A 26,071-nucleotide genomic window follows, 5' to 3' on the forward strand; every position below is an offset into this window, starting at 1 on the left:
AACTGCTTTGCAGTAGGCTTCTGTTAGAGACTGACATCTATCCCTCAATATTAATACTCTTTTTCAATAAGAAGAAAAAAAGGAAGGTGCTAGTAAGTTTTAACTGAAATTTGTTCAAAGCTTTCAGCGGAATGTTCTGCTTTGAAATCTACAATGCCATCATTGATTTCAACAAGGAATGGTGACTAAAAGCACACCACTAGACAGTCATTGATTCAGACAGTTTTGCTTACAAACTGATGCATGTAATGGCTTGATGTTACCACTAAGATAGACGGAACTAAACTTTGATTGTACTTTTTTTTCCCCAGCAAGAGCAAAAAGAGAAAAATGATTGGTAAAAATCTGATTAGGGTGCATTGAACCGTATCTGATCATCTCCCATTGAAAATAACTCCACAGAGGGATTTAAGCATTAGAACCCTCAGTATCACAGAGCCTAACATTAAGATGGCTGGTTTCCAAAATCAATTCTACAGTGGTGTGCCAGCCTTAAAGCCTCAACTTAACATGCCTAGATTCAAAAAAGTCGAGATGCTGAGCAGAGCTGATGCAAGCTGTCCCATAAGAAATGCTGACATACAATTGTGCCTCCTATACCAGGTGGACAGTGGGAAAAACTTATTCTAAACCCAGAGTTCAACGGGCAGCATACAGGATATGTCTGCCCCTTGGCCTAAGGAGGTCAAAACACTCAATTTTCAGTTACTTATAGAAGTCTCCCAACCTGTAGCCATTCAGGCTAAAGATTTGTCTGCCTCAGGTGGTTGTTTCTCTTTTTTCTCTCTTTCAACAAAATTTTGCTTCTTTCAGACAACAAATCTGAGACTGGGAGGATGGGCAATCACAGGATCAGGGAGAATTAAAACCCCTGTAGGTCTGGCCCAACTTCTGAATATAATACTTTATACATGCTTAGCATGTATCTGCAGCTTGGATTAGTTTCAAATGCAAAGATATATCATGACAATCAGAGATGGTTCCCTTACCTGTATGTGTTGGTTGCTGGTACTCTCCAGATTTGAATGCCTTGGAGAATCCCTTCAGCTCCCACAACCACACTGAGGTTGGAGTTCCTGTAGGCGTCGTTGCACTGACTCTGTGTGGGGCCATAGGGTCCACTGGCACCACACGTTGTGAATAACCAGTGATCTGAAATGAGGACATACACAAGGCATCATCTGAACATCCAAAGATCGAGCAGCTGTTCAGCGCTTTATTCACTCTCTCTTGTTGCACCAAGAGAAGAAACCAGCTCCTTAGGTTTTAGGGAGAACAAACACACACAGAGTTCTCATAGCACTGTGTATCTCAGTATTTGACAGCTTTTCATCTCCTGAAAGCTATCACAACTATGAACATAGCTTTACTGTTTCTAAGGTTCATAAAGGCAAAGTTCACAGAGTAAAATGCAACACAGACCCACCAGTTTCAGGCTCTGGTCTCTGGGCTGCTAAAGTGCATGCTGGTAACCTCAAGACCAATGCATTTTAGCCTTTCCAGCTTCTACAGGCATTTGATTATTGAATTTATTTAAAACGGGAAAGTAGCTGTTAATTACATAAAACCCTGTAAATACAACATCACCTCGGTGATTAAAACATAACAATAAACTAATTGTATTTTGAATAATTATTTGCTCACAAGAGATTCAAGTTAAGCTTCAGAAGGCAAACCACCTAATGGAGGCCTGTAAAAGAAGCATTCATCTCTGCATGTTCTAGGCCAGATCTGCAGGTGTAAATAAATGCATCCCTGTTACAGCCATTCCCATCAACTGGAAGTATCAGTTCTGTCCAAATAGATTTATAAAAGAAGACTTTGCTAATTTGTGCCTCAAAAATCTAATTTTAAAAATTCAAATAGATTATGCTGAAAATGCCATTCTTGTCTTTAGAGGTTCATTATTAGGGCCACCGCTGTTGCAAGACCACAATGCTCTTGTAACACCCATCCTAACATATTTGCTAGTATATCCGGAAATATTTCATATCTAATCAAAACTAAGATCTATAGGGCAAATAAGTGGACTAAGCATTTTTGATGTACATTACATTATTCATCATTCATACTTATTATATTAATGAGTTAATATACACAATCCAATAAACTCTGTTAGTTAATTCTACTGCCATTGAAGGCAAAAGACTTGAAATACGTCTAAAGAACATTATTTCTACAAATAATGCTGGGTCAGCCAGCTCTCCTTATGGGTTTCTCAAAGGGCAGCATTTTTGCCCCAGCTGCCACTCTTTCAGCAATGGTAGGTCAGATACAGCAAAAGCTTGATCTCCTTCTTGGAATTTGGAGCTATTTTCTAAGCAGATCAGGTCTAGAAATGATGGTTTCCATGTGTCTGGACAGGAGAGGCCAACAGTTCCATCATTACTGTCACTGGAGGGGTTCACCCACCAAATATACAGGGAAACACACTAGTTTAGCCAGGCACAACGTCTGAGTTACCTTTTCACAGACTAATTCTGAAGTTGAGCTAAATTCCTTCTTATAAAAAAGGGCCATGCATGAAATGGATGAAATAATTTGGCAGGACTTTAAGAATAAAGGGGCTGGCATTTTGGAAAAAAAAAGAGTTTTGCAATATAGTCTTGGCTATTCCAAGAAGCAATGTAAAATTAGTACTTTAGGAAAGCTTTCCAATGTTGAGAGAACAATTTCTTCCTTCTTATTGCAAAATCTATGCCACCCCTCCTTAAAACTTCCCTGCAAGGGTCCCCTAGAGACTTTGCTACTGTTACTTGTTTTATATGGATACTCACATACTCATTTTACTTACTTCTCCATCCTTCTGCAATAGGTGGCGGTATGAAGTCTTAAAATTAGCAGGCAGCAAATGGAAGAATTGAAGAACTACCCCCTCCTCCTCTGTCTCCAGTGCAGTCCCCCCCAAGACCCCAAGAAAAACAGGTAAGAGGGGGAAAGCACCTGAGAACACGATGTCTCAAAATGCTTCACTACCTCTTATATTGAGTGTCTTGCACCAGAAGTTACCTATGTTAATTCTTCAAAAAAAATCCCCAAACTAAAGCAAAATCTAACACAAAATGGAAGATGAGAAACTCATTCTGTCAGCTATCACAGTGATTTAACATTGCAGTATCCCAGTGGGCTAAGCCACCTGCACTGAAACATATGTTTAGTAAAGCAGGCAGGTAAGTGTCTTCGTTTGGAACAATAAGAAGCCATTTGGATGTCTCTGGTGAAACATCAAATATGTTCCCAAAGGCAGAAGCAGGTGACCTTCAAGGGGACAATAAGCTCAAAACACAAGAGAATCAAAATGGAAAACTGGAAGTGATAAAAACTAGCACAGACCACACTGCTGTGGTTAAGCTTTACATTTATGATTTACTCCCTTTAAATAGATCTCGTTGCTTACATATCTGCTTACTTGGCCCTGGCAAAAGTACCTCTAGATATCACACATATAACCCACAGCACAGCTGGACCTGAAACCAGCAGCTCTTGACTCCCACTGGGTTCCAGGGATAGGGCATCAATGAACTATGTTGTATTCCAAAATGTTTTTTAATAGCCCTTGGTTTCCTTAAAAGCTCAATGCCCTGGTGGAACAGAAGAAAAATGCCCTCCTGCTGCAAACATTATGCCTCCAGACTTTGAACTGAAGCATCCAGAACAACTTTTGTATTTTCTGCCTCTTGGACAGAACAGAGGGGGCTCACTTTCAGTGCAGAGGCAGTACCAGGATAAGAGCAAATAGTGTTTGTAATTTCAGATAAGTGAATGTAAGTGCATCTAAGCTCTTAGAATCTGGCTTTTAAAACAGAGTATGGAAGGTCTGGGGAATGAAAAACCACAGATACATTATGCCAAGGAGTGTGATGTGAGGAACCTGGAGATGACTGAGCACAGGAGGTACTACTTCAGATTTCAAAAGCAGTCCCGTTGTAATCGATAAGGCAATATGTAGAAGATTATATGTAAAGCCTCCCAGGTTCTGCAGCTGCTGTAGTCAGTGCTAGCAGACACATTTACTTGCTCTGTTTGGGTAGATGGCAGGCAGGAATGGGAGAAGTAGCAGAGTTGGGTAGTGACCTTCGCCCAAATAATTGCAGGAGGACGTCTGACCCAAGCGAAGTCTATGGGGAGACTGCATCTGATTTGAAGCAGCAAGGATTTTGGTAAAACCCACAGCCAGGTGTTGCGTGGTCTCCTCACTTGTCACGGCTATACTGACTTGCAAACAGTCCTCCTCCTGTTGATATCCACTTTCATATGCAATACTGAAAGCCTGTCCAACATGTAACAGCTTTGTCACTGAATTAAATGGGACAGAATATGGCATGGGAAGAAGTCACCCCTCATTTCAACATAATTAGGACAGATGGGCCTTAGTTACAATTCTGGATACAGACTATAAACCTCGCACTTCCCTCCATTTGGTCTCTGAAAAATTTCCCAAAGCCAACCCTAAATCTGCAGACCTAACAGCAGCCCAAGATCTTAAACCACTAGTAACAGAACAGAGTACTGCCCATATTAGATAACACACCACTTCTTTTTTGAAGTAAGAAAACCCATTCGCTCCCTGTAAAGTATTGATTTTCTCCTGATCCTAGAAATGACTGCAACATTTCTCATGAGCTCAGACAGAGCATTTCTACAGGTTGTTGCATGCCACAGCAGTTTACAGTAATTCAATTTGAAGCATTATTTTGATCTCCAAAGACTAAAGCAGTAGTGCTGAATTGAAACTCCTTAAGCAGCTTGGTGAGAAGCATCGATTTTTTCCAGTGGTACACAAGTGTGGGCTGTCGCATACTGCAGGGCACAGCTCTCCTTCCTTCTGCAGGCTGCAACAAGACAACGTCACTGCCACCTCATGCTCACACAATGGGAAGAAAAGCAGGACTCTCCTCTCTAAATACCTCCAAACAATGAGTAGATTTCGGAAGTTTAACCAACTTCACAAAAGTTACAGACACCTGGTTTCCAGAAACAGCTGAGCGTTCCCATTATGACAACTAACAGGTAGTTAAATGTAGGGTCCCTAAATATTCTGTCACTAGCAGCTGCAAGAAGCTAACTGGGTTTAAAAACTGGAAATTCCTGTTTAAGGTGGGGGAAAAAGAAAAGTAGTGAAGAGTACACTGAGATTCAGAATTAGGGTACTACACTTCGGTGAATAATTTATACGCTATTCATTGGACGGAATCCTCACTTGCACAGGAAACGTGGCAGAGGAAACACCTGGTCTTCTGCCCGTTCACCCACACACCTGCCCTCCTCAAGCTCACTGGCAATGTCCCCAACACACTGCTGAGGTCCCAGCAACAACATTTTGCAAGAAATGCCATTTTGGCTCTATTAAAACAGACATAAAAAAATTCCTTCTTCTCAAATTTTCTTTCCAAATTAGATTTAGTGGGACATTTAAAGACACAGTCACTCGTGCTTATTTTCTTTTGTACAGCAGAAATTCTAGTTTTCACACAGCCTGACTAGATATGTAAAATGCACAACAACCAAGGCATTGGATTTCAGCCACAGCAAAAGAGACTGTTGTCCTGCTCTTGGAAAACAAAAAGAACAAAACCCCACAAGACTTAAAATTACTAATTCACGTGAAGCTCTGATACCACTTGCAGCCGCAGGCAGCATGGCTGCCGGCAACGCTGCAAATAACAACCAGCAACAATGAAAAGAAATGAGTGGAGCAAAGCCTAAAGCACATTTGTACTTCTAACATAGAAAGCTATTTCACTGGCACGTATAGCATATAAACTCCATATCACAAAACAGACAGAGGCATTTCAGCTATACATCAAGGGCCTAAATGTATTAAATGTAATTTGTTAAATTAAGCTGGTTTGAATTGAGGTTCAACTCATTTCAAACAAAAATTTTACTATGATTTGAGAAAATGACCAACGAAGCACCATGGTACTTGGCTTATTTTGGAATCTGGAGTAATGCACTAGTGAAATGCATAAGTGCTTTAAAAAAATGTGTAGGCAGTTTATGGAATTTGCTGCCACAACCTGTGTTCAGGCCAAGAGGTTATTCCTACTTCCAAAAGAGTAAAAAAACCCCATTAATAAGGGCTACAGGGTCTCATGCTTCAGGGACATAAGAACTCTGGTGACTAAACTTCTGGAGACAATTCTGTTAGCTGTCCCTCAGGAAGCTCATTTTACTTCTTCCTCCAAGGCAGATGGAATCAAACTTGATGACATGAACAAGCTGAACAGTTGCTTCATCGATTTATAAAAATTTCACAAGCTCCCTTACAATATCTGGCCAATATGAGAAATCAGAGGCTTACAGAAAATTGCCCATCTTAACCTTCACCAACATTCGGCTGCCTTTAGCATCATGGTGTGTGTGGAGGGATACACCTTTTACTTGGTGCATAAGCAATCTCAGTTATACATTACCCATCAGTCCAGGGTTGGTCTGTGCTGGTAGGCTGCAGGCAAAATATACTACGAGCATATCTAAAAAACATGTTCAGTGATGTAAAGAAGGAAAACCTCTCAATTTTTTCTTTGGGTTCTGTTGTTTAACAGTGTCCTGTGAGCAGTAATTTGAGATTATTACCTTTTCCAATATTAAGTTTGCCAGAGATTACTGGGGCAGGATGGGGGTTTGAATGATAATGGTAAATGGCAGAACTAGGTTGTGCTGACAATCACAGTCTCTGAACCTGTTCTTCGAGCAATAAAGATGACAGATCTTTCTGAAAACCCCATGCATAAGAATATGTGGAGCCTTGAAGTGGAGGTTTTGCACAGAGTCACCCCCTAGATACATTTTCTTCTGCCTAAAATAACTGGAAATGTACAAATGTGTCTATACTATGACATTAATGGGATATAAGATGACCAAAGAAATTAGTGAGTCTTGCCAGCAATACCAGAACGAGTTACACAGGTACAGTTAGACTAAGAAGACCCTGTTTTTTCAACTATTTAAGGAGTTACTATTTCTACCTCTGTCTTTCCATTTTCAGAATGAGGGCAGCAATGGAAGACTTGGACATGTTTTTGAGTCCAACAAGAGGAGCATCTGCAGTGAAGACAAATGTATGCCAGACTGATCCTAAGTATCATTTCAAAGAAATGCTCAAAGCTTTTTCTTATGTGTCCATATAAAGGGAACACTATCAGGGCATCTTTGTAGGAAAGAATCTGTGGTCAATAGAATGGGGCAAGGGCATTGCTGACTTTGAACAGCATTGAGAATTTCTTGTTTCTTGGTATCTTCTGGGACCAGAAACTATTATAGCAGCATGAAGAAAACTCATTTCTTTTACCTTTTATGTTTTGGTTAAAGAGTTAGCAGGAGTCTTCCATAAAGTGAGACATGCTGCTAACTTTTTGGAATTTGTGTGTTCACAATTACAAAGACTAGTAGAAATGTGTGTTGGATAATAAAGACCAAGTTGGGTGGAGGTGGCAAAATTATCTCAAAACCTTTCCTGAGATTTACAGCAGTTTCTGCACAATTTAAACTGCTGTTCTTAAGAATGGACAGCTTTAAAATTTAGGTCCAAATTTAGGTCCTGTTTACTCCAATTGTATGAATAACTCTGGAGAGCATTTATGTCAATTCAACTTGATATGTTTGGATCTGGTTGCATGTTGATTTTCAGTATGGTACCTTTCCTATTTTCAATCCTATAGAGAAAGTAAATGTAAACTCCGCAAGAAAGAAGTTCTTGCCTACATAATCTGAGATCTCACCATCCGTCTTTGAACATTTTCTGTTACTGTTCAGGATGCTACTTTTGTTGGGAGGAGGGCATTGAGCTGTTATTCACTGTGTTAATTGATGCTTAATACAAAAATACAATTCTGCAGATACCTTTATTGCATTATGCCAACAGTTCAGTTAGTATAATTGCACACAAAGAGCAACTAAATGTAATTTACTTTTACTTAATACTCACTCCGCTGTTCCTTTCGGCTCTTTCATCTGATTAACTAACGTGACTCAGAGTTCTTCCGAGAAACAGCTATGTGAGTACTCATAAGAGGACTCTCCCTCATGCAAAAGACAAAATCTGTGCAACAACTAAGTCTTGCAAGGAAGAAGAGACTGGAGCTGAAGAAAAACAGCAATCCAGTCTGGATGAGAAAATGATTTGATGACAGTTTCCATGCAAGAAACCATGGTCACACAATGGCTGGTGGATACACAAATCAGATGAGACAAAATAACGGAAGACTTGAGGGGAAAAAAGGTTAATATTTTTGTACATTTCACGACACACCATTTTTGTTCTGTGTGCCCTGACACGAGTAAGTTGTCAGTGGGACAGATGAGAAGCTGAAACATCAAAAGAGAGGCTATCCTCATGGCATTTGCAGCCTATTCAGAAGCACAGAAATGTTTAATTAAAGCTTGATTGCTCTGTGTCTTGTTATCTCCTTTTGCCTACTGAGAATCCTATTTTGTCTCCTCCAGTTTCCATGATAGTAATTTGTTTACCTAGAATTCCTCATTATTGCTCACTGTATCTTTATTTGCCTGAATTTCCCATATTCTGGCCTTGTCTGTAGAAGGAAATTGCATTAGTTTGATATAAATTGGCTTTTTAATTGGTAGTTAAACTCCCTGTAGAGAAATGCTATGGTTTGAGCAGCTTTCTGTTTTACTTACGCTAATACCTAATAAATTTAAAAAACAAAGCCAAAGTAAGCTTGGTTTACATAAAAATAAACAGTGCACAGATTTAACCATTTCAATCAAAAATCCTAGTTCCACATGACGTTGTTTCAACCTTCTGGTATACACAGGTTTTCTTACAACTTTTTTACAGGCTTCTTTCTGAGTCAAATTTCACCTGCAACCTTTCAGCAAGAAGCTGGCATGTCAGCAATATCACGTCATTAATTAATTGAAAAGGAAAGCATTTGCATTGCTTGGTCATCATCTACCTTATGGCCAACTTGCACTGCAAGTTAACGGTGTGACTTGAAACCTACAGGAATTTTTCTGTGTTGGTTCTGGTCATCATCAAGAAATTTGACAGAGCAACACCACCACATTAGTTGTAGCAATGTTGAGTCTTTTTCTCTACACAGAGCATTCATCATTCCATGTGTGACACGTGACAGTGGTTAACAGATTTCTGGAAGCTTTAGGCCCTTTCACAGTGTGGCTGCGTTATGTCTTTTGAACCTTCCGTATACATTTCCCAGAGGCACACCAAGCCATTGTAAGAAATGGCAAGGCTGAAGAAGTAATTCGCTGGGTACAGGGCCTAAGAACAGAGTGGACAGGGAGGCTGGTGGTGATGATTATCGCTTTTGCTGAAAATGCATTTCCAAGCAAAGCTAGCAGGTGCATGTATGAGGTTGTTCTCAGTTACGAAGGAGCAAATTGAGGCCCTTGGAAGTAATGGAGCTTCTTTGGATTTACTGTCATGTAAACAAAGTGGTACCTGTCTTTCAAATTGTACTTCCTGCTGTGTAGGCTGAGCTGGCTTGGGGACTTGGGGAGGGCATTTTGTTATCCTGTTGTCTCCTCAGCTATAGGAACAAAGTTCTTTGTTTTAATATGATTTCTTAAGAAGGAAATATTATAGCCTACGATCCATCACGCAAGCCAAAGATCACATTAGCTGTAATTACTTTTGGATGAGCTCATATTGGTCAATGCAGTCTTTGGGACTTCAGGATGGCACTGATGTTGTTGGTTCACTCGCACAAAAGTAAATATGTGGCGATCAAAGCAAAGGCCTTGACAGACTCGGCCTGAGGTTTCTCAAATGCATTACAGGATGCAGAAAGAAACAAGATTAAAGCTGGGCAAAATGCATAGCCCACGGACCAAACATCTGCAGTGTTTACTGAGAGCAGGGACCCAGCAACACAAAGGAAAAAGGTGATTCTGTGCTGTGGAGACCCATAGAAATGCAATGACTTCCCACTGCAAGAAGCTGCAGCTAGTTTTTCTGATTTCTGCTCTGTCTACACTGGGGGCACAAAGAGTAGAAAGTTACTGTAGGAGTGATTTCAAACCTCAGAGGCTGGAGACAATTTTAGACAGAACATGAACAGGACCAAGGGCCAAGCCCAGAAATCAGACAAGTTGTCTTAGATACCACAGGAATTGCCTTGAATTTTCACCTCAAGGTCATAACAAATTATTTGAATTGCTCAAAATACCTCAGTGACCTTCTACTCCCATGCAATTTGTTTCCCATTATTTCTACTATCCAAGCTTTTCTTTAAATTGCATTCCTCAGATAGGACAGGGAGCAGAAAAGCTAGATGATGTTCCATTATTTCAGGTCTAGTGAAAAGTAGGAAGTACCAAAATTTTCAAAGAAACCTACAGCCTATTTCTAGCCTATCACCCACGCAGCCACTTTACATTAACTTTCCATCCAAACTTTAGGCCCTTCTCTAATCAGAACCTGACCTAATAGCTTTTGTGTTAGTAAACCAGTAGGTACCCTGAAAGAAAATGTGCAGCTACCTTGGGGAACTACGTCACCACCTAAGCACTAATACTGTTAAGGGAAGTCAGTCAGAAGTCCATAATCTACACCCGTGTATGCATCCTGCCACAAGATCACTGACCCAAGAGCAATATTGAAAACACTTAAAAGGGGCTTCCACTTACAGGCAGGGAAGGGAGACACAGATACTGAATGGAAGACTGCAAAGGATCTGCAAAGAGGATGTAAGGGTCTCTTTGGAAATCACACCTTTGTGACCAGCCCAAGCTCATACACAACACTTGCAACAGAGCTAGACACAACCTTCATAGCTAAAGTACAGGCCCACCCAGCCCAGCATCCCCTCATACAGGCTCATTCCCTCTGTCTCATTCTTCCAAGACTCCTGACAGTGCTCCTGCACTTCTCTTGCTGTATGATGCTCGGTATATAAAACATCAACAAACTCCACTTGATGGCAACTCTTGGCCTCCACTGTCAGAGCTCATTTCACAAGAAAATTCAGGTACCAGCAGCAACCCTGCTGCAGCAGCATGCAGTGTGCTAATACACCCAGCTTTTCAGGCAGGCTTTGAAAACTGTGTGGAGCTTTTGACCACGCTGACCAGAGTGCTGTTGCTATCGGAGCTTATGTCACTAGTTCATGCATTTCAACAGGATGCTGCAGGTAGCAAAGTGAAACGTGAACAGAACTGACTCAAAGAAGTCTTTCCAAGATGGAGGAGTGGGAAGGAAACAGTAGGAAGAAACCCCTGGGCTTATGGAGGAATATACCAACTACAGCTCTACCTTAAAAGGGCTGGTATTTCAAATTGGCAGGTAACCACCTAGCCCTAAGTGAGAAGAAACAGCTGCACACAGTGCTGAGGGTGGTAGTTATAGCAAGGGCTCATCTCATGTGTAATCACCCCTCATTTCCATGGTCAGCCCTGCTCCCCGGGATAGGCTGGATGTTGTGGACACCTGATTCAAACCAGGAAGAAAAGCTGGCAAGGAAGAGGGAAGGAAAGGAAGCACATTTAAATAGAAACGTAGGGCTCAAAACAGATATTTTGAATGTGTGGCAAGAATGGGAGAGGGCAGAGACAAACATTTGGGAAACAGCGATCTGAAAGGGAGGAAATGGAACTCTTGCATCTGTTGGGCCCATACCACTGCAGTTAAGCTGGAAAGGGGAGCTTAGGGGACAAGGAAAAATGAAATAACATTGACCATATATGACTGACATTTCTATCTAATTAAAAATCATGTTTTAAAACAAAGTCCAATACTGTACTCTTTCAAATGGGCAATGAAAATGTTACTGAAAAAGCAAAACTGTGTTATTTCAAACCAAGCCTATATTAACTAGAGATGGGTGTTCAGGTTATCACATACTGGACTCAGCCAATTTGGACATTTCGCTTTGATTCCTGCCTATTTTTAAATGACCACAACACCAAACAAACCTTTCTTGCAGTTTAAAAGCACTTTTCACTTGAAGAAGAGGCTCCCTCTGGTTCTTTCTTTCACCAGCTTGTAATCAAAATCCAAGGTACAGTTAACAGCTAAAAGTAATTGCTTTCTACAGCTTGTTTTGTTATGTTTGTAAGGGACTTGCAAAAAGCTCCAAACAAAGGCTTTGGTTAAAAAAGAAAAAAGGAATCATATTGCATTTAGCCCCATCTAACTGAAATCTGCACTAGCTGCAAATCTCTGCTGTTTGAAAATGCTTCTCAGACCAGACAGTTACCTGCTGGACCAGAAATGGGGGCAGTGTTGAGCTGGAGATTTCCCAGAAGCTTTTGTTCCCATCCAAACTTCTTCTGGCTGCCTCTGCTGGTGAGTAAATTGCTTGAGTCTGGAGTGGTACCTCGAGGTGTCTTCTCTCCACTAACTGGAAAACAAGAAGCCACAGACTGGTTTATCACGGGGGGTGGCTGAGTCAGTGCATAATCCAAAACTGAAGCTAAATTAAGGGCTGGAGGCTTCTCCTCTGAGAACAAGAGCCTGCAGCCACAGGATATAACACTATTAAAAGGAAAGGGCAGATTGTCTTTCCATTGCTGTTATGGGAACTGTGACAAAAGAAAAATAAACAGGAATGAGTGGTGTGAAAAATAGCAAGTGAATGAAGACACAAAGCAGAAATACAGAAGACAATCTTTAGAAACTGCTAGAAAGTTTCTTTTATCCAGCAAAAAAGCATGTGCAGTTTTTTTTTAATTACAGCCTAATCTTAAAACCTCTTTACAATGCTGGAACCTGAGGTACATTGTACTTATGTACAGAAACCAAGGGGTATCACTGCATAAATGGAAAGACTCACAGTCCCAGCCAGTGCAAATTAACGTAACACAAAGCAGATGAAACATTCTGACTGCTGTTGGATGAGGAAGTGGCTTAGATGTTTCCAATCTGAACACAGGTTGTAGCGTCAAGCCTAGGAGATGAAAGAAGGCAAGTTCTACCGCTCAACGCAACGTAGAAGTTTCATATGTTCAGAGCAGCAATACTCCAATCCTCATGTAAGCTGTTGGTCTGAGGTACAGACTGACAGATCATTGAACACATTTACAAATTAACCAATTCACTATGCATGAGACTGTGAAAGATGAGCCAGACATAAATGTTCAATAAAAATCTAAATGGGGTGAAATCTGGCAGCTGAGGTACAGACTGGGCATATTCTAGAGGCCAGTCAGTCACACAGTCTGGATCAGAATCCAAATTTCTCCCAAGAGTAGGAGAGATTGAAGATCCTAGTTTCTGATTCAGACTTAAATGCATGTCAGTCCAAAGAAAATAAGCTTGTTCTAATTTAACTGGTGTATTGTGCCCAATGTTATTGGAAAGTTAGTGTCAATCACAGGATGCCAGTCTTCCCCTAGCCAGAGTCCAACTGTCATTCATTTTGATAACTGTCACACAGCAGACCTGGTCATGTGGAACTCTATAATCACAGACTGGCTTCTGCATCAGCCTGGGTGGAGAGGCGATGCTACTGTCTCAGCTGGAAGCCGATGCTACCACACCATATGTCTTACAACCCATTTACTGCCAAGCTCAGAACCCATTCACTGGTCGGCTCCACAAATCAGGTCTGCGTCTGAATGGCCTCCTCCAACTAAGCACAGTTATTTCTGAAACATGCCTTTACATTTCAAGAGTCTTTTGAAGGTAACAACGCCAAATCCCTTCCCCACAGTTCCAGCCCCTTTCAAAATTTCAATTACATGGCAAATAAAAGACAAGTCACTTGCAGATAAAAGGAAAACTTACTTGTTAAATAACAGTCCAGACTAAGGGAGACATTGTCAAAAGCAATAACAGCATCAGATCCTTCTTCCCATGAAGCGATGATCTGAAACCAAAACCTGCACAGATTGGAAGAACAGGGATTAAATTCTGTTAAAAGAGATGAAACTCAAAACTCTTCACAATTAAAGCTGTTTTAGAATGGAGCAAAAAACTTTTCATATAAAAAAATACTAAATTGACAGAGAAAGTATCCTCAGCCTTAACGAGCAAGGTGATTTGAGGAGGGGAGCTGTACAGAGTGTAGGTAGACTGAAAAAAGAATACAGCCCGTCTTCCCTTCAGAGGCATACAGCCTGAAGCAAGTGTAAGCATGTGTGTGGGTGTGGGTGCCAGACTAGAAAATAAAGTCCCCTAGCTTCTGGGAAAAAAACAAACAAAAAACCAACCAAGCAACCTACAAAACAGACATCTAAATGATTTTATTCTCACAAGTGATTTACACTCTAAAGTGTTAATAAAAATAACTAGATTGGGGCTCATGAAATCATTTGGAGTTAGCAAGGAACTAGCAATCAAAGGCTGAAACCAATTGAGAAAGTATTTGGTGTGGATCCACTGTCTATGAGGCAAAGGCTGATAGTCCTGGTAGCCACAAAAGGGAGGACCTGACACCGGGTAGTCCATAGGAGGAGCAGAACTCATTATCTCCTTGTAGAAGCTGAGCAAATTTGCCTTAAATCACTTCCAGACTCTCAGCTGGCCTTTGCCAGGAAGTTCTGCTGCTTGTACATGACCAGAAAAAAGATCACTGTAAATTCACCCTCAGTGATATAACAAGTCAACAGGAAGAGCAAAAATAACCCACAATCAAACACTTCTAATCTAATACTATATTGACTATGCATTAATTTAGTGCACTCATGGATTTAGATTTTCTCTTAGCTTAACAAGTTCGTGTTCTCCCGATTCCTATCTACCACATAAAATCATAATACTCTGCTTAGGAAAGAGAACAATTTCTAAAAGCAGTCAACTGTGGCCTAGAAATGAGATAAGATGCTGAGAAGTTGCACCAAGACTATAAAAACATGAAACTATCATATGTTGTAGAACAAGCTGCAGAGAACACGAAATATTACTTAAACCTCATTCTCTGTTGTATCTTGATGTTTTACACCTCCAGAAGTTAAGCCATTCATGGGTCACTTTACTGTGGATCTGTGGCTGATAGTTTCTGCTCTTCTACATATGAGCCATGAATGCGAATTCTTGCAGGTGTTCCAGTTTGGACCAGAAACTGGTGACGGAAAAAGGTATTTTTGAGGAGCAGTCTTATTTATTTAGAAAGGCTGTAGAAATCCCATACCTTCACTGCAGTAAGAATTCAAACACCAGCAGACTTTTTTTCTTCTTGCAGACTCTAGTCCTTTGTGCATAGTAATGGGTCTAAAATATTTTCTCTTAGCTTTTTGTCTGCTACCAGTATTCTTACATTAGTCTTGTTGTCTCCTATCGTTTTTAAAAGCTACCTCTCCTTTACCAGCAAACCAATCCCCCCCAAACAAAATTCAAGTCAATCTTCTCTGTTTATATGTGCATTTACTTTGGGACAGGATGTGTTTCAATGAGGGTTTTTACTACTTCATCCACCTGACTCTGTCAACAAACACAATATTCTTCCATGTTGTTCTGAAATACAGTGCAGCTTTCACCACCAGTGATGACAGTGAGGTTTGGCATAAGCTAAAACAGACCCCAGGGATATCTGTGCCTTTTGGGGATACCTATATTGAAGAGTTGTCTTCTTCTGCAACTGATGTTCTTTTTAAGCTACAGATGGAGACACAGTGAGAAAAGCTGACCCGACCAAAGCAAAAGCTTCAAACGGAAAAAAGATCCTAGCAGTCCCTGAAGGGTGCAAAAGGGTTGAGAACACAGCACCGTCTGTTCACAACAGAAAAGAGTTGATATAGTAACGACGTTCCTCCTTTATTTCTGTAAAGTAAAACAATAATGCTTCAATACTGAAATGTCTTGCTTCTTGGAGATATGCATTGGACATTTGGAGAGACTTTTTTAAAATGGATTTTATATATTCTAAAGACATGAGCAACTGCTATGAAAAAGCAGGTGACTGACACAAAGAACAGTGGATATAGTGAAGGAAGAGTATCCCTAGCATTAAATGAAACTCCAAAGAGCAAGACATAATTTTCTTTGCTACATGATGCATCATTATTAGCTCAAAAGGTAGCATCTCCATCCAAACAAATCTGGAGACCACAGAAGTGTATGTTTTGACTTTCCAATCCATACAAAGTGCAGGTACCGTCTGATGTTGCCAGAATCCCCACAGTTCTTAGCTGGTATACCTGAAATCCTCTGTGGGTATGTCTAGGAGGAGAACCGTAAGGAACATAAAATCACTGGATGTTAAACTGGCTTCAAAGTACTTATTCCCCCTGCCTCCTCCCTCTACTTGCTCCATGGCTGACATCTCACAACACTCCAAATGGAATTACAAGCTCTAGCACAAACATAAGCTGTTCAGTTCCAGACATGCCATGTGAATCTTAAACAACAGCTGATGGACAGACAAAGGGGACTCTGATCTACTTCTCCCTCTAAGTTACTGTAGCAGCAGCAGTGATGACTGAACCTTACCTGAAACAGGTCCTGAACCACCACAGATCACAGTCTGGTATGTGATGGAGAACTAGGACCTACCTTGGGCTGTAAACTACAGGCTATAGCTCAGCAGAAGCTTCTCCATCTCTGTTGTGTGTTGCTGAAACCCCAAGGAAGAGATAAGGTGGAAATGGATTCAGCTACATGTCTTTCAGTTGGCTGTGTCTGCAAATCAGTGCCCTGCACACAGTGAACATTGGCGCTGCATGGAAAGGACCACTGGAACTGAGTCTCTGATGCATTTAATCTTCAGCCTGTTTCCTGGGGGTGCACACTAAATGCCGCTTGGAGATGTGGACATTTTGATGTGTACTTATGTTTGTAAGGTGCTAAGCTGAGGCTGGGAAATGAATGAAAAAGACAAATAAGCAGTTCTTAGATGTGTCTACCCTCCACTTCTGCAGTCCTTAGCTCAGGTTGCATAAAAGAAGAGACAGATACTTCTGCAAAGACTACTATGTGCCTTTCTTTGTACCTGGCAACTAAATACATCTGAAAATAGCTTTAGGCAGTTTCCTCCGCAGAACTTAAGCTTTGTGCCCCGAGGTGTTATCCTTTGGTGTGCTGTGCATGTCATGCCTTTTCAGACAACAAATGGTTGTTCTTACAAGAATTATCAAATGTTCAGCCCCTAAGAAGAGAAAGGCATGATATAAACCAGTATTTCTGTCATTGAAGGGAGTGCCATCTAACGTGCCCGTATAAGAACACAATAGGTTGCATTTTTTATTTGCAGTTCATTGAAGTGAAGTGACAGCCATGCTGATCTCACCTGCAGGAGCACTGGGACCAGAACACTTTAGAAGTTTTCTGAAGTTCACTGGGGATGGAAAAAAAATGACAGAAATGCCTCCAAAACAGAAAAATCATGTGAATGCCAAACACTGTTAGGACCATCAGTGCTGCTCTGGTTGTCTATTAATGCGATTTTTTTTTTTCTAACATGAATGAAGTTTCTGTATAAATCTTCTCTTGAGACCAGCACTTCTGCAACTAATAGTTCATCTTTTTCTCTTCTCCAGTTTAATGCCACTATTAATTTAGAAATATGATGTCTTTCAGGTTCCATTGAAACAAGATCATCAGTTAACCAACATTTCAATCACTAGCTTTGGTGGTTTTAGCTTAATGGGCTAATTAAGAGAAACTTAATCAAAACTGAAGATGGAAATGTCACACATCAGTGAAATGGAAAAAACCTCACAGACAATCTCATTCCCTTGCTCCCTCCCCACCCCCCCCTTTTTTTTTTCTTTCTGTCTGATCTGTGAAATCAAAGAAATGACTCTCTTTGACTTTGGTGAAAGCTGATACGGACACACCAGAAGTGTATGTTATTGCAGTGACTCTAACAGTGGAGGTGACAACATCTCACTGATATTTTTGCACAGATCAAAGTGGGGTACGATTACTGCACATCCAGTACTTCGAGGGGTACCTGTACAGCACAGGTACTGGTCAACAGCACTGTAAAGACACCCTGTGAACACAGATGCTGTGGTGGATGGCCATGAAAGGGCATTCCTGAAGGAAATTACACAGGAGCAGCAAGATTAGTCCTGGCAAGTTTGTTGTGACTTTGTTGCTTAATAAATCCCAGCAACTTCCTCACATGGAACCCAACTCCTCATCAGATAAACGCGTGTTTCTAAGCTAGATTTCTTCATAGGAATGAAAATATGGCTGCTACAAAAGTCTTCAATGGCTTGGATATTAGAAAAAAAACGTTATGTGAGGACTGGTGGAAATTACTTCTTATCTGTCTCTTCTTTTGTCCTACTTGACCCCAGGAGTACAGCTAGAAAAAATGTTCCTTAGATGTATGATAACTGGGAAGTGCAAGTTACACCCCGCAGAGAGTCAGCTGAGCTTTGAATACAACTCATACAAAGGCCTTCTGGGTTTTTTTTTCAGATCTCTTTGAGGCAGATGGGAATTGCTGTACCAGGTGGACAAAAAAAACCTAATTCAAATCTCTCCCTTGGGGAACCTCAGCGAGGCTGTCTGAAGGATACAAGTTTTACATAAATTCAAAAACCACTCAGAGGTGACTACTGATTAAATATTTCAGTCACAGATTAGAAATGGCACCAAAGGCATAACAAGTAAGCTTTTTGATTTGTTTCTTTGGCCCAGCCTGTGAAATCTGAATCTAGATGAGCAGTTCCATGAAAGGTAGGACCAAGCATATTCCAACTCAGTTAAAGTTGACAGAAACAGGATAACATCAGAGCTTTTGGGCTGTAATCTTCTCCATTCCTCAGGATATTTAAATCTTGGTTTTTATTTTGGCGTGGTCAGCATTTGAACTTCATCACATCATCCAGGATTTTCTGTTCAGTTGGTTCTTTTTGCTCACTTCTTTTTTTTTCCTTGATCCTAACAGAAGACTGGCTCCCTCTCAAAATATCTGGGGCTTATTTACATAGGGAAATACAGGGCTAAAAATATGAAAATACTTCTATAGCTATGTTGGTATAACCTCCATGAGGACAAACTGTTTTGCTTATGTCACCTATTCTTAAGTCTTCATCACACAGAAATGTTAGCTGTAGGGTATATTATGTCCTCTTCTGTTTGGAAGGAAATAAAAAACATTCTCCTTGAATAGAAGACCTCAGAAAGTCGACTTTGAGCAAATTTTGCAGCTCCCTCCCTTCAGTAACAACTCCAAATTCCACCTAAATATTGTCCCTGGCTCACACAGACATTTCATGTTTCCATTAGGCAGACTCGGGCAGCTGTCTTCATGCCATTATTTTAGAAAAGCTCATAATCACTATTTTTTTTCTTTTTATCATAAAGATAGGGATTATTAACCAAGACTGAATGTTAATTTCCTCTGTACTGAATCCTCCACACAGTGACACGATCACAGCATGCCTATACATACAAATCCCATTTCATATCTTGTAATGTTTCGCCTCTGATGGAAGTGATTTCTCTCTCTACCTAGCTAAAATAATTACAGCTGAACCTGCTTGAGATTGAGGTACTTACAGAATGGAGAAGTTTCAGGTCACTAACCCTTATTACATTCAGGTTCCCATTAACTTCTCTGTTACAAATGATGCACTGTTAGCTCACTTCACAAAGCAATACTTACTATTTGGGATAAAAGATATACTAAGGGGGAATGAGATTATTTGGAGAAATACAAGCATCTTAACCGAACTCAGTTACAGGGACAGAATTGTCACGCAGGAAGTTACTTAATAGCCAATAATAAAGGCAGAGATTTAAAAAAGTGTTATTAAAGGCAACCATACTGAATATATACACGTACAAAAACTGTCACAGATACTCTGCACACACTGTCATCAAAGCCCCCTTTTTCAGATGAAAAGAACAGCCATCAGCAGAATAACTCTTATTTCAAAAGCAGGACAGAAGCAGACATAGCTAACAATACAGGGCAAAAGAGCATCAATGGGGACATTAAAGTCTCACTCTGTTTTTAACAAAGTAATGTGGGACCACATTGGAGCAACAGAGGCTACGTTTGTTGGATGGATATAAGAACAAAGAATAAAGAGAGCTAGGTGTGGATGTGACCAATGAATGCATATGTGGTAATGTGGTAACTGAAGGAAAGAAGCCCGAGAGTTGTGGTCAGTGGGGCAGAGTCCAGTTGGAGGGCAGTATCTAGTGGAGTGCCTCAGGGGTCAGTACTGGAACCAGTACTATTCAATATATTCATCAATGACTTGAATGAGGGACTAGAGTGCACTGTCAGCAAGTTTGCTGATGACACCAAGCTGGGAGGAGTGGCTGACACACTAGAAAGCTGTGCTGCCATCCAGAGACCTGGACAGGCTGGAGAGTTGGGCAGGGAAAAATTAATGAAATATAACAAGGGAAAGTGTAGAGTCTTGCATCTGGGCAGGAACAACCCCAGGTTCCAGTTTAAGCTGGGGAATGACCTGTTGGAGAGCACTGTAAGGGAAAGGAACCTGGGGGTCCTGTGTACAGCAGGATGACCATGAGCCAGCACTGTGCCCTTGTGGCCAGGAAGGCCAATGGCATCATGGGGTGTATTAGAAGGGGGGTGGTTAGTAGGTCAAGAGGGGTTCTCCTTCCCCTCTACTCTGCCCTGGTGAGACCACATCTGGAATATTGTGTCCAGTTCTGGGCCCTTCAGTTCCAGAAGGACAGGGAACTGCTGGAGAGGGTCCAGCGCAGGGCAACAAAGATGATGAAGGAAGTGGAGCATCTCCCTTATGAAGGAAGGCTGAGGGAGCTGGGTCTCTTTAGCTTGGAGAAGAGGAGACTGAGGGGTGACCTCATTAATGTTTATAAATATGTAAAGGGTGAGTGTCATGAGGATGGTGCCAGGCTCTTCTCAGTGACAACCAATGATAGGACAAGGGGCAATGGGTTCAAACTGGGACACAGGAGGTTCCGCTTAAATATGAAAAGAAACTTCTTCTCAGTGAGGGTGACAGACACTGGAACAGGCTGCCCAGGGAGGTTGTGGAGTCTCCTTCTCTGCAGACATTCAAAACCCACCTGGACACCTTCCTGTGTAACCTCATCTGAGTGCTCCTGCTCCAGCAGGGGGATTGGACTGGATGATCTTTCGAGGTCCCTTCCAATCCCTAACATTCTGTGATTCTGTGATTCTTGCTTGTATGAAGTGTCCCTGTTTCTTCACAGTAGAATGGGATGAAAGTTCAGGAATAACAGGAGACAAAGACGTCTCTGGGTACAAAATGTTGCCAACTTAAGTTTGTAGACATTTTTGCATTCTTCCTCAGGAAAGTCACATCCATACTACCCACCTAGTAAGTCACATTTTTCACTTCCAACATAGTAAAATTCCTCAGTCTGTGTTCAGAAGATCATCAGTAAGAAAATAATTTTTAAGCTCTCTGACCACAATGAGACCAAAAGAAAATTGTTTTTCACTTTCTGAAGGTATTGCCCTGCTAAAAGGACACAAAGTATAGTGTGCTATCAGTGAGAAGGCAAATGGTGCCACTGCTTATGACCAAAAATGTAGTTTCTAGTGGTCTCAAGTAAACTCCTTCTCTCAGTCGTCCTTCCATCTGGCTGTTGTTACTTAAGACTGGCTACGAATTTAGCCTTTGTAATGCCAAAAAAATAAACTTAAGGATGAAGGAGGCCAAGGAAGCCTTTCTAACCAGTAGATGCATTTACATTCCTTTTTTACTTCTGTACAATCTTTTTTCTATCAGAAGACTGCACTGAGGTTGGCCAGATTGCTATTAATAAAAAGTTCCTCTCATCAGAAGTTACAGGGAAATCTTTAAAGAAAAATACAGGTTGAGTAGAGAATACAGTACTTAAAAGACCAGAGCTGGGCTGGGCTGGCTCATGTGAAGTCCACTTCAAGGCAACTCCAGCCAGGTGGTAAATGGACCCATGGAACATTTAGTCTACACGTCACTCCACGTGACTGGCCTCAGCTTCTCCAAGAGAGCAGAAATCAAGATAAATAGTATTTGTTTCTTAAAGTAATTGTTTCTAGACAGGCTTCAGCCTGTTAGAGCTAATCCTTTTCCACCTTTTACACTATCTGGCAAAACAGTTGTTCGGTGGGCCGGTGGCAATAAGCATCAGCCTACAGCCAGCTCTAGAGAATCACTTTGTTACATGTGCTTGTAATTTATCTATGCGATATATCTTAACCATCCTGTTAAATTAACAAAATGTCTAATTATTAGCTACACAAATCACTCATCTTCAATTACATGAGGCTTCTGTTTGCTCCTGCTGTCACATTCCCGTGACTATATCATTATTAAAATTTAAACTCACATTTACTTACTAACTAAAACCAAATATATAAAAACAGCAAGCCCAAACTACCAACTACAACAGAGCTTTCAAGACTGTCTCCTACTTGCATTTCTGTGAATGTGAAAAAGAACAATTCTCAAAAGACTCATCTCTGGAAAACAAATGGTAATCTTCCATCTAATAAAACAATTTTACAATAACACAGTTTTCTACACTACTCTCAACCCAATCACTTCAGCACTGCATTAATGTGCAAATTCCAGTAAGCAAAAATTACCAGTTCCCTGGCTTTCACTAATCTGTGCTGATTATCTGATTTGCAGATAACGTGTCCTTCAGGGAGGGGCAGGTGACTCCATGGGGGCCAAATGAGGATTGTTAGTTCATGCTGAGTGTATTTAAGTGGCAAGTTAAAATACAGCACCTCTGGAGACTTTGCCTTTTGCCTCTGGTAAGCACCATCTATTCATCCAGCAGCTCAAGAAGCTCTTGCCCACAACTGGCTTCATTGGTGGTGGCTGCTTTGGTGGCACATCCTTCACCAGGCCCTTTGCGCTTCCTCCACCACCGAGCATTTGGAACTGGGTTACAGCTCCATTAACCTCCACACCACATGAGCAAACTCTCAAGATGAGGAAGGATAGCTAACTTTGGAAAGATGTAAGAAGCCAGGACTTCAGCCTCTTTAAAGGCCACGCAGGAAAGGAAAGACCTCACACAGGGTGACATTGCAACTGGCTGCTTTCCTAAGGATCAGATGGGAGGAAAGAAGACAATCCTCTCCTCATCGTACTCTTGGAAATGAGGAATGTATTCCGGGTTGCCCAGGATAAGGCAGTGCTAGAAATCTACCATCCCTCAGTCCCAGTTTAGCATCTTGGTCATACTCCTCCCTACTTGCCGTTACTGCCAAATCACCTGAAATATTCTAGCTGTGATTTTCTGCCAAAACATAATTTCCCCGAACAGCCCAGGGGACATAAAACATTTAAGAAATGTCTGTTTCTAAAGATAGAGCTGATCTAATTTCTTGGAAGTCTTCCTAATGATTCTTTGAAGTGTTATAAGCCAAACATGGAAATTATGGCTAAGCAGCTTTTGAACATGCATGCTTTTGAGCAGTTTTAGAGCACATTATCTTGTTATTAATAACACTTTTCATCCAGCTTCCCAATTACAATGGAATGTGCTTTAATTATTTGTGGAACTGGCATACTGGTGTGCTTCATTCAAGAGCTTTACTTCTGAGGGGTGATGTAAAGTTTAGCTCCTTCTGTAGGAATATCTGCAATATCATGCTTCTTCTAACGCAGACCCTCACAGCTACTGACACAGGAACCAATTAGAAAAAGACAGACACAGCAAGCTTTCAGCTGCACCAGCATTGCGTTCACATCAATTAAACACTTCTTACAGTTCAATAAAACTGCCATTTATCTCCAAAGTATATATACTGCAGTCTCCCCTGTACTATTTTGGTGTACACTTCCATGGAGTTCGTTCTTAATCTGTACATCAGTCCATATTTCCTAAGAAACGGGTTCCAAGATGATGAAAAAGACTCCTGAAGTATTTCCAAATCTCATGGGATATGTATTCCTTCCCAGGAAGGACTGGTTTCAACTAAATCAACCTCATATAAAATTCATTAAAATAGTGCACTTTCTGTGAATAAATAAGGACAAAACTTTTCAGGAGACACCAAAAGTTCAAAGATTTCCTTGCTTATGACTTAACCTCCCATGTATTAGTTGGATTTGTGATTCTACACGAACCTGCTAGCCTGGCTTCTAAGATCAAAGTGGTCTCTGCCTGACTGTGCAACCACAGAGAATTTAAAGGAAAGCAATAGTATAAGAATACAGAATAATCCAGGTACAAAACATTCCCCTGGCAACATTAGAAAATAAATCACATAAATAATAATGACAAAATATACCATTCTTCAAAGGAAACACTGAATGGGAATGAAGCTACCAGGTATTTTTACAAATGGTGTTTCAGCAGTGGCTGCACAATAAGCCTAATGCTGGTATTTTTTAAATCTTTGACGCACAATATTAATTATGCATTCAGGACCAAAGCGTTGGCAGTGTCCTTGTATTTGCAGCCTACGTGCATCCCCAAGAGCCAGCAAGATAAAAGACATATTCATACAATGTTTGTTCAAACTTCTTGTAAAGCAAACTATCCCTTAATGAAATCCATTATTTCTAGGGCACAGATTTCCAAAAAGACAAAGGACACTAGTGCTCATGACACAGATTGTAGATGAATCTTACAGCCTAGGGGCCAGGGCAGCAGGAGGTGAAGTATGTCTGTGTCTTCTCTACAAACACCAGAGGCCAGAGCACACATAAAAAGTAAACAATGAACAACAGAGTATTCCCTTAAAGCTGACTTGTAAGAAACAGCTAAAACAACACTCTTTAAATAAGCATATGCTACCAGATTAAGCATATGCTACCAGATAAACCGTTTGTGCTTAAAGCCAGAATACAGACGTAACTGAGACAGACTTTTATTAAGCTGAGCCTCCTGCTACAGCTAACACAAAGGTGTTCAGATACATCCTTGCCTGATTTTCAGCAGGTTTTTCTCCCAACCTTTTAATCCTCAGATCTAGACACACTCAACACTGGGGACTTTGATACCCAGAAAAGTAATCAGCTGTGCAGCTCACATCCAACTTTAGCAAGCCACATAAGAGGATCAAACACACTTCATGAAACAGTATGTGAGGAGAATGATTATTTCCAGTCAATGAAACAGAGGCATAGAAGTTTAAGCCCCTTGCTGTATACTACTCAGAGACCCAGTTTGTGAACCAAGACCACCACTCAGGAGTTCTAAAATTGAGTGCTTTGCTCTAACTACTCAGTCATTCTTATTCTCCACCTGTAACAGAAGATACCTCCTGGGGACAAAGCGCTTCTTCTCCCTGTGGGAGCCACTTCCAGGAGTGCTGCTGGCCATTTCCATTGCCAGGTAGCTAGTGATGGAATAACTGATCACCATGAAGGAGAATGATGAGGAGACTCATACCTATCCAGAATATCTGTGAGAGGTAAGATCATCCACTGCCATATTCCCAAACCTTCGCTGTTATCCACGTGCCAGAATGTCCGGCTCTGTTCCTTTCCTGTCTTGTTCTCGACCAGCACCAGGGATATATTTCCCAGCAAGACACCATGGATGAGCCACGACATTCGTAGCTAGAAGGGAGAGAACATATGAGATTAAAAGTCACAAAGATTATCCAAAAGTTAACAAAATTCCCAACTCTTTTTTGATTTCTTTGTTTTCCAGTCACCAAAAAGTTGATTATCCCTCTCTTATGTTCAGGTAAACATTTTAGAAAACTCCACAGATATGGAAGCTTGTAATAGTTAGTAATGCTATTTACTGTTGGAACTACTGGGCTTTTTTCTAGGTAAAGTTGAGCCCAAAACACCTGCTTTAGCTTTCACATATTTGTCTTCAGTTTTAAAGGTATAAGCTAATACTTCTCTTATCTGCAGTACAAAGATCACACTCAATTAAGATGCCACCTAAAAGATTCAAGTTAAGACTTACCTCTTTTTTAGCAATAAACTTATATTCTTGCAGCAGCAAAACCACAAGGAGAATAGCTGCAAGAAGCAGGCATCACCAGTAATGAAAACTTCACCTCCCAGATACTCTTTTCAAAAATCAAGCTTTTCCTTACCTCTTTCCAAGTTTCTACAGACTTTCCAATTAAAGTTTAGTAACAATGAGGTTTTTTATTAATTAAAATACCTTAGGGAACTGGATTTCTAACATTTTTTCTCAAGTTTAATCTAATTGAGTCCACTTCTTTGCATTTATTCCCAAATGTAAAACTATTTCATGTAGTTTTCTCATTTTATGACTGTCTCTCCCTCATTGTATTAAAAGAAAAACAATCCC

General features: G+C 40.7%; 1 protein-coding gene across 1 annotated transcript in view; it reads right to left on the reverse strand.

Moving 5' to 3' along the window:
• ALK (ALK receptor tyrosine kinase) overlaps window positions 1-26,071 on the reverse strand; it is a gene marked incomplete at both ends in the record, with an annotated part of 331,753 nt that overhangs the window by 31,931 nt on the left and 273,751 nt on the right. The window contains 4 exons of the mRNA XM_082048887.1: window positions 990-1,152; window positions 12,183-12,326; window positions 13,712-13,806; window positions 25,187-25,356. Coding sequence (XP_081905013.1) covers window positions 990-1,152; window positions 12,183-12,326; window positions 13,712-13,806; window positions 25,187-25,356 — 572 coding nt within the window. The remainder of the gene's footprint in view (window positions 1-989; window positions 1,153-12,182; window positions 12,327-13,711; window positions 13,807-25,186; window positions 25,357-26,071) is intronic.

Source organism: Streptopelia decaocto, assembly GCF_964273445.1.
Source record: "Streptopelia decaocto genome assembly, chromosome: 3".
Classification (NCBI taxonomy): Eukaryota; Metazoa; Chordata; class Aves; order Columbiformes; family Columbidae; genus Streptopelia; species Streptopelia decaocto.